The sequence below is a fragment of the Solea solea genome, chromosome 17 (genome assembly GCF_958295425.1).
Source record: "Solea solea chromosome 17, fSolSol10.1, whole genome shotgun sequence".
Classification (NCBI taxonomy): Eukaryota; Metazoa; Chordata; class Actinopteri; order Pleuronectiformes; family Soleidae; genus Solea; species Solea solea.
The window spans coordinates 9339016-9354685 of record NC_081150.1 but is presented as its reverse complement, the minus strand read 5'-3'; the positions used below and the strand labels follow the sequence as shown (position 1 = coordinate 9354685).

General features: G+C 39.9%; 3 protein-coding genes across 8 annotated transcripts in view; 2 read left to right on the top strand and 1 right to left on the bottom strand.

Annotated features, from left to right (window-relative positions):
* itsn2a (intersectin 2a) overlaps positions 1-1185 on the top strand; it is a 35130-nt gene extending 33945 nt beyond the window's left edge. For all 6 annotated transcript variants that reach the window (XM_058613361.1, XM_058613364.1, XM_058613363.1 and 3 more), the window contains one exon: positions 385-1185. In XM_058613361.1, the coding sequence (XP_058469344.1) occupies positions 385-536 (152 nt within the window). In that variant the 3' untranslated portion in view covers positions 537-1185. The remainder of the gene's footprint in view (positions 1-384) is intronic.
* A 1906-nt stretch (positions 1186-3091) lies between these two features.
* Positions 3092-5092, top strand: LOC131444191 (uncharacterized). The gene is made up of 2 exons (XM_058614391.1): positions 3092-3303; positions 4064-5092. The coding sequence occupies exons 1-2, from the start codon at positions 3141-3143 to the stop codon at positions 4579-4581; spliced, it is 681 nt and encodes a 226-aa protein (XP_058470374.1). The 5' UTR covers positions 3092-3140; the 3' UTR covers positions 4582-5092.
* Positions 5093-5896: 804 nt separating this feature from the next.
* gnpat2 (glyceronephosphate O-acyltransferase 2) lies at positions 5897-15237 on the bottom strand. The gene is made up of 16 exons (XM_058614390.1): positions 15134-15237; positions 13960-14160; positions 13697-13873; positions 13155-13284; positions 12895-13022; positions 12712-12787; positions 11905-12056; positions 11522-11652; positions 10728-10969; positions 8199-8456; positions 8024-8103; positions 7776-7916; positions 7421-7520; positions 7235-7325; positions 7065-7126; positions 5897-6909 (listed from the first exon to the last, which is right to left on the bottom strand). The coding sequence occupies exons 1-16, from the start codon at positions 15143-15145 to the stop codon at positions 6857-6859; spliced, it is 2034 nt and encodes a 677-aa protein (XP_058470373.1). The 5' UTR covers positions 15146-15237; the 3' UTR covers positions 5897-6856.
* Between the last annotated feature and the right edge of the window lie 433 nt (positions 15238-15670).

Below are 15670 nucleotides of genomic sequence, written 5' to 3'. Positions count from 1 at the left end.
CACATTGTTACCAGATTTTGGTACTTTAAGATGTTTAAAGTCAACAATGTAATCCTATGGTGCAGCTGCATCATTCTGTGTTTATGTCTATTAAAAGTGTTTATTTTTGCCAATGAATGGCTCAAATTATGTCCAGAATGATTGTAATTCAGCTCTAGCTCAGGTCTCGATGAATTGAGTGACTAGTGCCTCAGTAATGTCAAACTCTTACAATGAGAGGGAGGATTACATTGTAGTCATCATGAAACTAGGCAAAGAGGCCTGTACTTCCACGCCCATATTTTTAAACTTAGTGGCCCGTTTCAAAATTTCCAGAGTTCCTTTTTAAAGTGGTGTCTATATTTTACAATAAAATCACTAATGACGTTTTTTTTCTGCCTCCAGATTTCCTTGGTCGGACCGAAGTTCCCGTGGCAACCATCAAAAAAGAGATGGAGAGCAAAGGTGCCGCAAATCGACGCCTCCTACTGCACGAAGTCCCCACTGGAGAAGTGTGGGTCAAACTAGACCTACAGCTGTATGAGCCAACTAAATGAGGACAAGTGGACGGATTAACGCTCCCTCCCACCCTCAGGCACAGACATTCGTTTTTATTGTTATCAACCAAAGACATTTTCAACCTAACGGCCTAAAAAAAAGTGCCTGTTTGTAGCTGGGAGAGCATTGCAATGAAAAACTCCTGATTTTTTACCATCACTGCCTTGCTCTTGCCTTGAGCCATGCAGACTCATTTTAAATGACCTTAAACTGACACGGATTAAGGGACAAGTGAAATGTCCTCAGAGGTAGTCACCTATTGTGGGAAAGGGAATTTTACTGCAAACAAATCAGCAAAAGAAAACCTGATTATAATTGCCAATACTTGAATGTTTAACAGCCTTAAAATGCAACCAAGTCATTTTCCTATACAAAATTGCAATATTTTTATATCGCACGTGCAAAATCTGTATTCTAATTCAATCTAAACGAGGGAATACGGCTTTTCCAACATGTGTTCAACATGTTCTGTGATGCGTTCGCCCTGCCACATGTATACTCATACACTTTACACACTTTACACTTTAAACATTCCCATGTTGCACACTACTGTTACGATGTAATGTCAGAGGTTACCCTTATGGTGTACGCAAGAGTGCCATGAAATCCTGAAAATGGCATGAATATAATAAAATGTACATAAAATAAGACTTTTTCTTCCTGGTTTTCTGAATGCCTGTGAAGGTGTGGTACTGTGAGGGAGTTAGAACTGATTAGAGGGGAAGATCTGGGTTAAAAAAATAGGTAAGTGTAACTGGTGGGGTCACATACTGTGTGGTATTGAGTTAAAGAAATGACATTTTTTTTTGAGTATGAGTATTTCTCTGGATGCACACACTTGATACCTATTTATTTGTTTAGTTGACAGGGACAGTGCCAAAGTTAGCACGTACACTGAGTCACTTGGTCATGTCTGTTGGTGGCCTCAGCTGTTCCCCCATGTGAGAGATTGTGTCTCGTCTGCAGCCCGACTGTGGCTCAGTGCCTTTTTCCTGCCCTTACATTTGAACTGGTGCTCGTGGACTTTAGTGTTTCCAGATACAGTAGCACTCCTGTACTTCTGTGTTAACTTCCCAATGTAACAGTCTGCAGAGCACACAGTTCCACTTTAAGAGATTATACATGACGTTCAGCTGGAATTTCACGATTGTCAAACAAACTATTAAATACCTCCTGGTTTATATCGCTGAATGTTACCCGCTGTGGATGCAGCGTTGCATGAAAACAAACTGCAGAGACACAGCTCTAGAAACACATGGTTATTCACTTTGTAGATTTTGCACAGTCTGTTGTCACAGAGGATTATGGAGATTATTTGTCATGATGCAGGTTATCGGTGTGAAGATGGCTTCTCCCTTCCTCTCTGTGCTTTTTCTTGTGTTTTTCTGAAATAATGTGACAGCCTCAGGGGCTTTTTCTCAGGATGCTCCTGTGCCGTGCTGTGCTGTGACCTTTTGATCTCTCAGTGCGGTCGCAGTCGAGGTCGATCCTATCAGTCATTTCATGTGCAGCACCTCATAGGGGATTTGTTGGTTGGTTGGTTTATTCTTACCTGATCCTTTACCATGCGTTTATTTTCTGAAGTCAAAATATCAGTGAGGATAACAGCAGCATGTGGACCATATATATCAAGGTCCTGAAACCTTGTTGTTTTGTTTTTTTTATTATCACAGATTCCAGCACTGTGCATTCAGACTGTACTGCAATGATTCCCAAAGAGAGTACCGGCTCCTCCTAGTGAGCTGTGGTGATACTGCAATTTGGCCATGAAAGGACTTTTAAAAAATTAATGAAGTTTTTCTTTAATTAAACTTCAAATAATCGTATATTTATGATCAATTTTACATTACACAACTGTGGAAATACAAGAAACACAAGAATGTGTGTGGGAGTTAAATTTGATTAAAAAAAAAAAAAGGTTTTATTCAAAACCTTTTTCAAAATGGATTTAATGAATCGCTACATTTGATCCATACAAAGTTATTGCATACAGTATATTTTAAATTTAGCACCACTGATAATCCTTCTAATTGTTTACTCGCTCCTAAAAAAAAATATAAACAAATCCAGTGTTAATTTATTTCATTATATTAATGGGTTATATATTAGTGAATGCTCAATTTCCACGACTGTTTAATCTATTTAAAACAAAGAAATGACTTCTTACTCAAAGCTGGACACAGATACAGTTCAGTTTCTTTTTTATTTCCACACTGAGTGTGTGATTTCCCGATTAATTGATAATCCAAAAAGTTGATGATAGTAACCGATTAATAATCAATTAATTGTTGCAACTTTATTTAGATTCAACGATTTTTTTTATAATTATAATTTCCAAAGCCTTTCTTTGTCTAAATATTTGCTCCCTTTTTTTTTACGACTTGCTCCCAATTAAACCGTGTGCTTTCACGGTTCGTGTCTCTCTCTGACGAGTTTCCTCGGGCCTGAAAATCTGCTGCTACAAAGAGTGCAGTGAGTTCTGCTTTTACTGCGAGTGTTGACGCCCCGTGCGCACTTCCAAGGGGTTTCCGCAGAGGCTATAACACTCCTGACACCTGCGGACGAGAATGAGACTCTCTTAGGTATTAAGTGCGTAAAGGCAGATGGACAGGTCTTTGCCAGAACGTAACACAGGGTTTTCACCGCTGCCTCTCTTGTTGTTGCCTGGTCCACGACAGGACACACACACACTGGGAGACTACATGGATTGGTGTAGTTGGTTGGCAGTGAGTACTTTCCTGCTCTGGATTTTCTGCTTTATAGACGGTAAGACCAAATGTTTTGTTTCAAACACAAATTATGTTTATGTTCCATTGCGCAATTTATTTGCATTGCGCAGTGGGTATTTTAGACATTGTTCTTATTTTACGCACAGTTTATCAGTGACAGACCATAAACATATCACTCACAAAACGTATGGAAGTTTACCTTTTTTATGTATGTATATTTATATATATGTGTGTGTATATATATATATACATACATATATATACATAAAAACAATATATGTATAGATATACACATATATACATATATGTATATATGCATATAAACATACATAATATATATATATATATAAATATATGTATATATGTGTATATATATAAATATATATATATATACATATATATATATATACATGTATATACATACATATACACAAAACTTTAACATTTGGCTCTTAAATGTCTTACATTCAAATATTTAAATTCTAGCTTCTTTGCTTTTAGTTAACACTACTTGTCCGTGTGCTCATAATCTCTTCAGGTCATGATCCTGAGATTTGTCAATTCCTCTTCCAGAGAAGCGAAACTTGTCTCTGTTTAATAATAGGGTGGTTACCGTGCAGCTCAGACGCGTAATTACGCACCGTGTCACTCGCTTAGTGTGCCCAGGTGATGACTTCCGCCCACGTGAATGGAGAACAGACTTTAATCCAGTAGCAGACGCTGTTTGATAGTGTTGCTGACATTAGCCACAGTGTTAAATTCGACTCTGCTTGACCCCGTTGCCCTCTTATCCCCAGGCAACGCCGTGCTTGAGCTGCGGCTGCTCTTCCATGCTCTGACTAAAGCTGCTTGTCACCTGTACCTGGCTATGCTGCCACTGCGCCGCGCCGCCGCCCACTTCACCGACAGCGTGAGGTACCTGATCAGCCATGCCCAGCAACCAAGCACTCCCCACGGCCACCCCCACGGTCAGCCGTCTCCGGACAAGAGAGCCATGCTGCACGCGCTGGAGGGCATGTGTGTCGTGTGCGAGACGGTGCCCAACCTGACGGGCGCCGCGCTGAGTTTAGGCGCCGCCTTTTGTCACGCGCTGCAGGGATATTTCTACATAGTTGCAGAGACCCTGCGTACCATCCAGGTCAACCTCTTCTCCCAGATGAACGGCGAGAGGGAGAAATGGGACCGAGAGCGACACAGAGTCAGAGAGAGCGAGAAAAAGCTCAGCTCCAAAGTGTTGGAATACATCTCTGTGTTTTGCCAAGACCCAGTCAGCGCTTTACGCATCAAGGTCGACGCGCCGCCAGTGTACAGATAATCTCCACGTCAATGTAAAGCAATTCACCTGTTAATTGGCACATAAGAGGCCTTCTTCTTACTGCTGAGGGGTTTACAGGAGCAGGCTGAGAGCTGATGGATGGGATGGCTCTATACCACGTTTTTGGTGTACAACTGATACAGATATTAGTCCAATAATTTACATATTTTACACTTCTAGGGCCCAGGTGACACTTTTCTTATCTTTTCTCTATTTGTGGCCATTTCTTCCCAACACTTTCCAGTTCAGTTGAAAGACAAAGGTAACCATAGAAACTCATGTACCAACACATGCACAACTCAGCACTCAAAGAATTTAATGACACACAAATGGAAACAAACTCCTGTGATCAAGTATGCATGTGAGGAATGTAACATTGATTCAAACCCTAGTTTAGAATGAATGATTGAAACAATGGGTATATGCAGAAATGCAAAGCAGCTCGCTGTGAATGCAGAGTGTAAAATAATGATGTTATGCTGATGCATTTACCATCAAGCCACATTCAGTAAATTCCTGTTTACAAACAAAATTACACTTGATTTTTCCTAAAAAAAAAAAAAAAAAAGGCCACTCACATTCTCACAAACAGCTTCTCTTTACTGCTTGTGCTTCATGAACTTTTATCTGATATGTAGGGTTCCTTTGTATCGGACCAATACCAAATTGAGATTGAAATCTATTGGCTAATCTGGGTTAATTCACGGTTGCAGAGCAAATAATTAAAACAGAATAAGAGGAGAAATGATACGTAAATTTGAAAAATCTATGGTGCATTTTGTTACTCTTGTTTTACATGTGTTAAGTTGCACAGAGGTAAAAATAAACATGTCACAAACTCTTGAATGAATGCAGATTCAATGTGTTTTTATTGAGTGTTTACTATTATAACAGCACTTATTTGGTGTAAGTGTAAGTATATTAATGTTTAAAATATAACCTATAAAGGAATAGTTTAGGTTTTTTAAGTGGAGATGTTTAGGGACCGAAGAACCAAAACACGATTTACATGTTGTTTTGATCCTGTCACTATTGTTATACACCAGAAAGTCTTAAGTCTTAACCTCCAAGTCTCAAGAATCAAGCAGTGAAGTCAAGTCGTATGAATATAGAAGATGAAGATGATTTCCCATATATTCCACATTTAAATATGCTTAAAAAATACAGTCAGCTTGAACTGCTAAGAGTTTTATCTGTAACAGAAACACTGTATTACCCATACAATGTAAGGACTGCTTCATGGTCCCATACAACTGAATTGCTTATATATATATAAATAAAAAAAAAAAACACCGGTATAATTAACAATGAAAAATGAAAATAAATAAAACTGCAGAGCCTAAAATGTAAAGAATACTGATATTAGGCCTACATTAAACCATGGAAATGCATTCCAAATATTATACATATAAAATATACAATATATAAAAAATGGCAAGTCTCGCGCACTTATCATAACCAGCTTTTGACCCACCAAGATGTTAACTAGCGTTAGCTTCAGATAGCAGTTAAGTGACTTCCTGTCTTAACTTCCTTTGCAGGATTTGAAGTATTGAATGAAATTTAATGTGGTGGTGTTAACGTTGCTTGGTTGCCAGGTTTGTAAGCAGGGCCGCAAAAGCAGACACCCAGTGTCTTCAAAAACATTTTGTAACCACTCACTATTTGAGATTTAAATATTCCATAAGTCAAGTCATTTCGAGTCGTCTTATTCAAGTCTAAATTAAGTCGAGTCTTTTATCAACATTAGTCTCAAGTCCTCAAATCTCTGTCTCCAAACAGTGAACACTGTCGTATGTATGTAACCCACTTGACTCCGCATAAGAACCTTTTACACCCAGACCTCAAAAACCGGAACAATCGCATTAAGTTATTTATTAAAATGAATTTATAGTTTAGTATCATAATCACAGCCATGCTTCAGTCCTACAGAGAAGCACAGTTAAACATCTTTGTTTATCAACTTTCTTTCCTGAATAACTCATTGTGATTTAAAAAATACAATTTTCAGTTATACTGACATGATTGGGGTTTCTGAGAGCTGGAAGTACTGAATATGTGAGAGGGGAAAACAGCCAGGTTCAGTCTGGCATGGAGGATAAAGTCAGAGATCAGGTGTGGATCTACTACTCATGGCTGCATATAAAGGCACAGCGTGAAGAGGAGGAGGAGGAGGAGGAAGAAAGAACATGCACAGAGGGAACAGAGGAAAAGGTCAAGTGCGGGTAAACAGGACTGTGGGCTGATTGTGAAGTTGGATCCGTTCCATTGGAGACTAAAGTCTGGCATCAGGTGGAGTCCGAAGCATCTGGACAGGGATTTTCCCAGCTAGTGAAAAATAAATTTCCCTCAGGCAGCTGTTTGTTACAGTGGCAAATTAACATAAAATGTGTTTTTAAGACAAAACAAAGTAGATTCAAATATTCTAATGGAAAACCTTAAAACTTTTTTTTTTTTTATCTAAAAAAAATGCACAGACTTACAAAGTATATCAGCAATTCTTCTCACAGCAGCTTTGTTCACTTTGTACTCACGCTGCATGGACCTGTGATCAGAAAACAGGAGAATCAAACAGTATGAATGCAAACAGCTTCTGAACCACCACAGCTTAAAACCGCAACAGCTTCGCAGGAACTAATCTCGTCACTCCAACCTCATCTTTGTCACAGCCTCCAGTCTCTGCAGAGCCGACAAAACGTTCTTCTGCGTGTCCGATGAAAGGGCTTCATAGGTGGGAAGCTCACCTGCGCACAACACACACAAAAAACAACAATCATTTTTGTGAACAAGCGGAGGAGGTTGCAGAGGTCAGCGGTCATTTTCACACATTCTGTTTTACCTGAGAGAAGGAGCTTTGTAGCCAGAGTTCTCACAGCAGGTAGGAACTGTTTCTCTGTGATCACCTGAGCTCCTTGTTCACAAAAGTACCTGAACATCATCTGGACATAAAAACACAATCAATCAGAGCAGTTAATATATTCTTCTTCTTCTATTCATGTCAATTACTGAGAATATAGTAGTAGTTTTTTACCCTTTTGTCCATATAAATTACATACAAATTACAAAACACCCAACATAAAACTTAAATCTATTATGCAATTTTTTGTTGACCTGAAACAAATTTCAATATACCATCCAAAAACACAGGAATTGAGAGATTTAATGTCTGTGCACCATGACGGGAGATGCCAAACCTGATAGGAGTCTATGAAGGGTTGTATTAGAGCCTTCAGAAAGGACAGCGTCTCGCGTCCCATATCGGAAAGGGTCACTTCCTGTTGGTCGATGTGGACCGCACCACATTTCTTCAAGAGAGAGCACGCCTCCTCAAAGTCCTGATTGATTGCGGGACAGACAGAATATCAGTAACAACAATGCCTGGGTCTGCAAGTCATTCAAGGAGCCATGATCCACATGTAATGTACAATAAACTGTACATTACCTCAGACAATTTGCCAGGGATGAAGATGAACTCGGAGGAGAAGAGGTCTTGTAGGAAGGAGAAGAAGGCGAAGAGCTCGTCTGTGAAGAGAAGAGTGGATCACAATGAAAATATAACAAAATGTCACAGATTTTTTTTTATCCAGTTGAAAGACAGTTGAAAAAGTATCCCTCACCTTTGTGTGTGCTATTTGTGACGTCCAAGGCCATGGCGAGCAGAGCAGGACGCACAAAAACATGAAGAGACTGGTTCCTGTACGAGGCCAACATCAGCACTGATGTCCCTGTCCTCATCACAGATTCCTCTGCGCTGACTGCACGTCTCCTCTCCGGCTCTTCTTCCTGAACCAGGTAGACACGTCCGGCTTTCTGATGAACGACGGAGCGATGGATGGCCGCGCTGGATGACATCACGTCTGAGTCAGAGACTTGTCCTGCAGACAGTGACCTGTGAATTATCTAAAAGTATACTATATAAATGCACATGCATATTCATACAGTATATTGTTTTCACTATGCAGGAAAATATGACAATGAAACAACAGTGACCCGCCACTGCAAAAGTATCAACAAGTCGGCCCAGTGCAAACCAAGTAAACAAAGGAAAAAGTTTGTTGTTTTTTTCAAAATGAGGGAATTTTCGTTTTTTCAAATTATGCAAGTTGAAGTTTCCAAGAAGCCACTACATGCTTCAAATCATAGTATTGTGGGTATTAAAGCCATAAACATTGTATTTGAATTAGGGTTGTTTGATGCTGTGAATGGCCAATCAGCTGCTTGTCACAGAGGAAACACATGGCTACTTAATATGCAGCAGCTGCTGCGCTCCTCGCTGTTACTGCTGCTACTGCTGCTTCGAGAAGCTGCGTGTGTGTTCACTGTTGAATAAAAATGGACAAGGACAAACACACTGCAGAAGAACTAAACCGTGGCAACGAAGACAGAGGCTTCTGGTCATGCCGTAGCCGATCTCATGTTATGCTAACGCGTTAGCTTTTAAGCTAGCTGACTTTATGCTAACGCATTAGCATTTAAGATAGCAGACTTTCTCCAGAGTTTATACACAAACGGATGGATTATTGTTCAACGGAGGACCTGAGAATAATTGGACACCTTCTGAGATGACGACATGACGCCAGCGATGAAAATAAAGCACCCAGAACCTCTTATTAACCTTCTATCTTCTTATGGGGTGAGTTTTCATCAACGTCGTTAATCTACTTTACGTTAGTGTTCATTCAAGTCACATACAGGGATTAAAAAATGTTTTTTCATGCTAGACGCTGTCTTTTAATAATCCACTGTGCCTTTCAGAATGCAATGTGGCTACATTGTTATTAGCTCGCTCAGTATTGTTTTAAAATGCAAATGTTACACACTTCGAAACTTGTGTTGATCAGTAGTTTCAATGACAGCTAGACTGGGAGAGAGTTGGGCTATGTAAATGTGAGGATACTGTTTCTTAGCTCCCAAATGCTTAGAAATCACACTTTCAGAATCTGTTAATAACTCAAAATGTTCCTCAGCCTACTTGTTCCTGTTGTTTTCATGGCTGGCCACAAATGTTGACATTTTAAGAAAAAAACAAAACAGATGGACTCTGACAAACATCTATTCTAACGTACTGAAATATTACCCATGAGTTATTCTGTCCCTCTCAGCCACACTCCAGTGAGGAAATGGTCCTAAAGAGATGGGATTTGATTGCATTGGTTGATAGAAATCTGACTCTTGTGTCAACAAAACCATGTTTTGTTTCTGTTGGTTTTTGGGTCTTTTGGTTATTTCCTGTTTTATTTTGGTAGTCTGTTTTCATTCCCCACATCCTGTCATGTTTTACGCTTGTGTGATTGCTAATGACTTGCACCTGTGTCTCGTTGTGTCTTCCCTCCCTGTGTATTTATATATACATTATATTATATATAGCATTTTTTTAAACTTCTGCCTGTCTCATACCGTCTCCTATGGACTAAACCAGTTTTGTATTTGTATTTTTGGAAACATGTTCCCAGTGTCCAGGTATTTTTTTAAAGAGTTTTTAAGGTTAGGGATCTTTTACTATACAAGTATTCCATTGGTCTTTTATTCCTGATGGTTGGTAAGGCTTCAGAATAGTTTGTGTGTATGTGTTAGTCTGCAAACACTCGACACCTGTAAAGTGAGAGAGTTCACTGCAGTCCTCTTAGGTTAAGTTACTTAAAGTGCATTAATCCAGTGAACATCTCCTAAGTGAATCCAGACACTTGTGCCAACTCACATTCACTTAATCTGTTGTGATCTACCTCGGAGCAAATGAAGACGCCTTTAGATTGTCCAGGTGAGACGCTGAGGCAAAACACCTTTTTTCCTCCTTTCAAGTGTCTGCCTGACTTAAAGAAGCCACCTACTGGCCATTCAATGGATGTGTAAGAAGTGATCCTTTTCAAATGGCCAGTGTGAGCAGAGCTGAACATTTATCCCACTCATGTGCTCAAGCTGACGCAACTGCATCAACTGCACTGAATTCAAAAACTAAAAACAAAAATTAACTGAAAGACAAAAGCAGATATGGATGGAGAGGAAGTTATGGCATCCACTGAATGGATTCAGGTTTGTTTTCAACATTGTCATAAATCACTTTCTTTAGTTATTGTTGAACAGAGCTGCCAAAAGTAAAGTTCTAGTAGTGCTTTTGATAACTGCATTGCACAGTGATCCTCACCCACCAGGCCACTTCAAATGTCCCCCAAAGTCCAGCGCCAGCCTCTTAAGCCAGAGCGTTCTCTCTGTGAGCTGTTGCCATGGCAGCCCATCCTCTGTCAAGACCGCAACGGGAGCCTGGAGCAACAGGCACGCCATCAGAGACCACGGGCTGATCACAGAGCCCTCTTCTTGGATCCGCACCATGAGATGAGCGAGCCAACTCACACAAGCCTGAGCCTCTGGAGTGGGCTTTTGAGGGAGATCTCTGTGAATAGAAACAACAGGCAGATAAGGAGAAGACGAAGAAGAAGAAGAAGAGGGCGTGAGTAGAAAGAGGAGGAAGGGGACGCTGTCAGATAGACTCTACTGCAGTCAGTGAGGCTGTAAGAGCTACAGAGGAGGAGAGTCTTACTTTAATTTTACTTTAATATGTTGAAATGAAATAAACCAAAATGAAAGAAAAGTATAATTTACACAAACAATAATTATAAATTATACAAACAAATTAAAGAGTAGAATGTTTAATTTTGCTGCGTCCTTCATCTGAAAATTGGTTGTGTCAAGTAATGTACCAATGTCGCCAGGGGGACCTGAGATCTAAACACAGAGTGATTTGCGTGAAGTTGATAGACTTCATCACCATGATGTGAACTCATTTGACACTTCGATTGTTAGCTAATAGAGGAATGTGACCTCATGACCTCATCAGCAATTCTAGAAAAAATCCCCCAGCTTAACCCTGCATGTAGGACGATGAGTGTGGTGCGCGAGAGAGAAAAAAAACAGATGTGAACAGATGTGTGAGGAACCTTTCGACCTGGGGATGAGGTTGTACTGGCAGCGGTTTATCTTGCCCTCACATAGCTGTCTGACTGACACAGGCTGGCCAAAGTTCACATGCATGGAACCATAGTTGTCCTGAAGCAGTTTGCTGGCCTTCAGCAGACCCTGCAGAATCACAAGGAAGAACAATCTGCTCTTATTCACAGTGATGTGGACGTGTTACTTGCCAAAACAACAAATGGACAGATTTATCTTATTATATAACAGTAATAAAGACTGAGAACGGGCAGGAATAACCCCATTTACCTTCAGTATAAAGAACTTTACATGTCAGTGAATGCCAGAGGGTGGTCAGGCCTCTAACAATGAGCTGATTATGAATTATTGCTGCAGTGAAATCATGTGACCGGGACTTACCGCGGTGCTTTCTTTAGGCTTGGGGACGCCCAGTAACTCATGGGCAAGCAGCGACTCCTCCAGCACTCGGTCGTAGCTGATGCTAACCGGAACCAGTGTGATGTCAAAGACCTCACTTTTAAAGTAGGGCTCCAGCACCATGTGCATCATCCCTGCAGACACATATACAGATACTGTAGAAACAGAGAGACACAGAGGAGCATATACTGTGCATGCACATCTTCACTAAAATATGGGATTGTTTATAAAAAGTGTAGTAATAAAGAAATGGATGTAAAACTGTTCTCAAATGAGTTCAAACTATTTATTTCTCAGTACTGTCCCACACTGCAAACAGGAAGTGATTTGTTTTAAGTCAATACATATGGGTGCAACAGCCACATTGCGCTAAGAATAAAGCAAGACACTGAAAACACGAAAGATGCACCCGCGAAAAAGTGCCGAAAAGGCCCATTTTCAGTTGAAGGACACAGCACACAAATTATGTGACATCTTTTCTATCAATAACAACAAAAATCACCATTGAAGATAAGATAATACAGATACATACAGATAATATGAAATTAAAAGTACTATAGTGGTTTTTACATTTTATGTCATGTTATTTAATAAATGAATGCAGCTTTTGTCAACTATAGGGGTGATTTAACCCAGTGGGTGTGAAAAAGGACACCATTTGTATTCATCAATGTTTCTTCCTCAATTAATTAAAATAACAATACTTACACTGAGACTGAGGCAACAAGGAAACTACACTGTGACACACAAACAGTCTGTGAGAGTCTGTGATAACATATGGACACTCACCCAACTTTGGCGTCACAGACTTCAGCGTGCGACTCCTCAAACCCTCCACATAAAACTCCATGGGAGCGAATTCGTTCTACAGAAAACACACCAAACAGTGTTGGAAGTGCCTTTTATAGTTGGTCAGGAAAAAAACAGCTTTACGAAATTCCAATTGTGAACAAGTTTAATCGATTATCTCACCCTGACAATGGTTTTCACGTATTCTGAAAGCACTGCCCAGTACAGTTTGTCAGAGCCGATGGCACGTCGGATGAAGAACGCTCCAGAGCGACGCAGTATCTCCCCGATCACCTTCATCCCTGCGAGAGCTTTACAGAGGAGAGGAAAACGTATAAATAAACAAATAGAAGAGACGTTTACGTCATAATAATAATAGAATAGAATAGAATAGTCTTTATCTATAATGATATGATGCTGTTCTAACTCAAATAGATACTTGCGAATTCCTGCGGCAATAACAGGTAAAGGGAGGTCGTAGGTGAACATGATGTAGGAGATAATGAGGAAGTCCACGTAGCTCCTGTGATTGGGCATCAGGATGACACGAGTCTGCTGCATGGCCTGTTGTAGCTGTGAAAACAGAAAAAAAAAATAGAAATAGAAACATTAAAATACTGAAGCACATATTTCAATGTGCGTTTCTCCATGTTTTACTGATAAAATGAGTGACTCCATTTTAATAGTAACAGCAGGCTTTCTTAAAGCAAGAGTTTCTTGACTGAATGATACAACATTCGTATCTGTTATATAAGTTGAAGGGCAGTAGAAAATATCACAGGCCTCAAGGTGATAATTTCAAACTATTTTACGAATAAAAAAAGAAATTAACCTGAATGTGATGAGAAGAAGAGGACGAGTAGAAGATGTCAGTAAGAAAATATTACGTACAACAACATAAGAACAGATATCAACCTTTATAATGCATAAATATGTCAATAACAACTTAAGAATACAGTCTTCTTATATGTTTGGTGATCCTGACCGTGCTGAGGCCCTCCATGTTGACGAAGACGCTGGTGAAGAGTCTCTTTAACACCTTGGTGAGGGTGTAGCCCATCAGCCTGATGAACCCCAGCTGCAAATTTTGAGACATTTCCTCCAAAATCCCACAAGCCTCCTCTCTCACCTCCTCCACAGACGACCCTGTCTCCATGGCGACCTAAGGAGGGATGCAACAAGAGGCCTGAGTCCATGTCGATAAAGTGTTGGAAACTTCTTGCTTTACAGATTTATTAGAGTGCCCACCTCTCTGGCCACATGGCGTAGAAAGTGGGAGTCCAGCACTGCTTGGTTGAGTTCAGCCACAGAGCAGGGCGGAGCTCCTAGGTAGGGGAGGGGCTTAAAGCTCCTGAGGGCATGGCCAAGGTCACTGGTGCGCCTCCGCTCCTCCAATATGTCCACAAACTCCTCATCCTGATACAGGCCTGCTCTGCCTGAACCTCTGTACTGGAAAGAGGAGCCAAGCTAATGTTATAGTGAAAGTTCATGCTTGACAAGTGACACCTTTGATGGAAAGGAAAACTATGGGATGGAATATAACAATTCTGTCTATATCAATATGTTTTTTCGCTCCGTATAACACAGAAATCAGTAAAACACAATAATTTTGGTTCGTGGACAAAACAAGACGTTTGAGAACGCCTTCATTTGGAGGTTAGGGAACGAGAGATCAACATTTTTCAACATTTTCTGACATTTTACAGACCAAACATGTAACAAATAATCGACAGATTAATTGATTATGAAGATAATCGTTAGTTGCAGGCCTATATTACAAGCTTTAGAATAGTTTAAAAGACAGTGGGAACATTTACATGGCTGAGTTCACATGAATTTGCAGTAAAAAAAAAAAAAAAAAAACACTTAAATCAGAGTCTGAGACATGTAAGCACAGCCCGACATAGGAATGAGTGTCAGGACAGAATACACACTAAACCTGAGGCAGCTAAATATAACTCAAACATTTTTAATTTTATTTATTTACACCTGTGACGTTTCAAAATGAGTGGGAGACATTAGTTAATTTTTTGAATTAAACAAACAATATTTGTAATTTTATAATATATTTTTTTTAATGATTTAACAGTTTTTTTTTAATGTAACTTTAAAGTTATAAAATAAGAAATTAAAACCAGCATAGAAACCACGTCAGATATGGTTGTTCTTGCAACCATTCTTGTGAAAAAGAAAAAAAAAAAACAGACTGATTCGTTATCTGTCTGTTTTGTACTATGACCGCCTCATGCTTGGTAGTTTGTATCATTTACTCAAACCCAACTTAGTTCCAGCAACAAGTCCTGAGTTTGGACACTGAAAATAACTTTTTTTAGTTCGTGCCTTCCTCGCGCACAACCGTTTTATACAAAGAAGCAACAAGTGAGGTCTATAGTACAGACAGAGAGGCTGACATGTCCCTTACCGTGTGCGTCATTCTTCACAGAGACCACGCACTCCAGTCAGGTGCAGGAGCTGCGCCTTATACATGCGGGTCTCTTTCGAGTCCATCCACGTCCAGTCCGTGTGTGTGTGTGCGTGTGTGTGTGGCCTGAGCCAATGGCGTCGCTGCGTTTTGGAAACTCCTCCCGCATATTATAATGTGCAGCCCGTTTTTTTTGTCCTGTAATAACCCCCGCACATCACACTGGTGCTCATGATGGTGTTTATGTAGTGAGGTGCATGAGAAGCAGCTGTCTGCAGTACCCTCATGTACTTTTTCCATAGTATAGATAATAACATACAGAATGTACTTTATACTGCACACCCAATGTACAGTGTTATTAAAACTCATAGACAGTGGAACTCTTAGATGCCCCCATTTAATTTGATTGTTTAAATGATTTAACATTGTTGTATTTTTGTCGTTTTAGCAGTTTTGTTTTTGGAAAAAGTGCTATAATAATAATAATGATTATTACGTACAGAGGTGTTAGTATGTGCTGTGCATGCATGCATAACT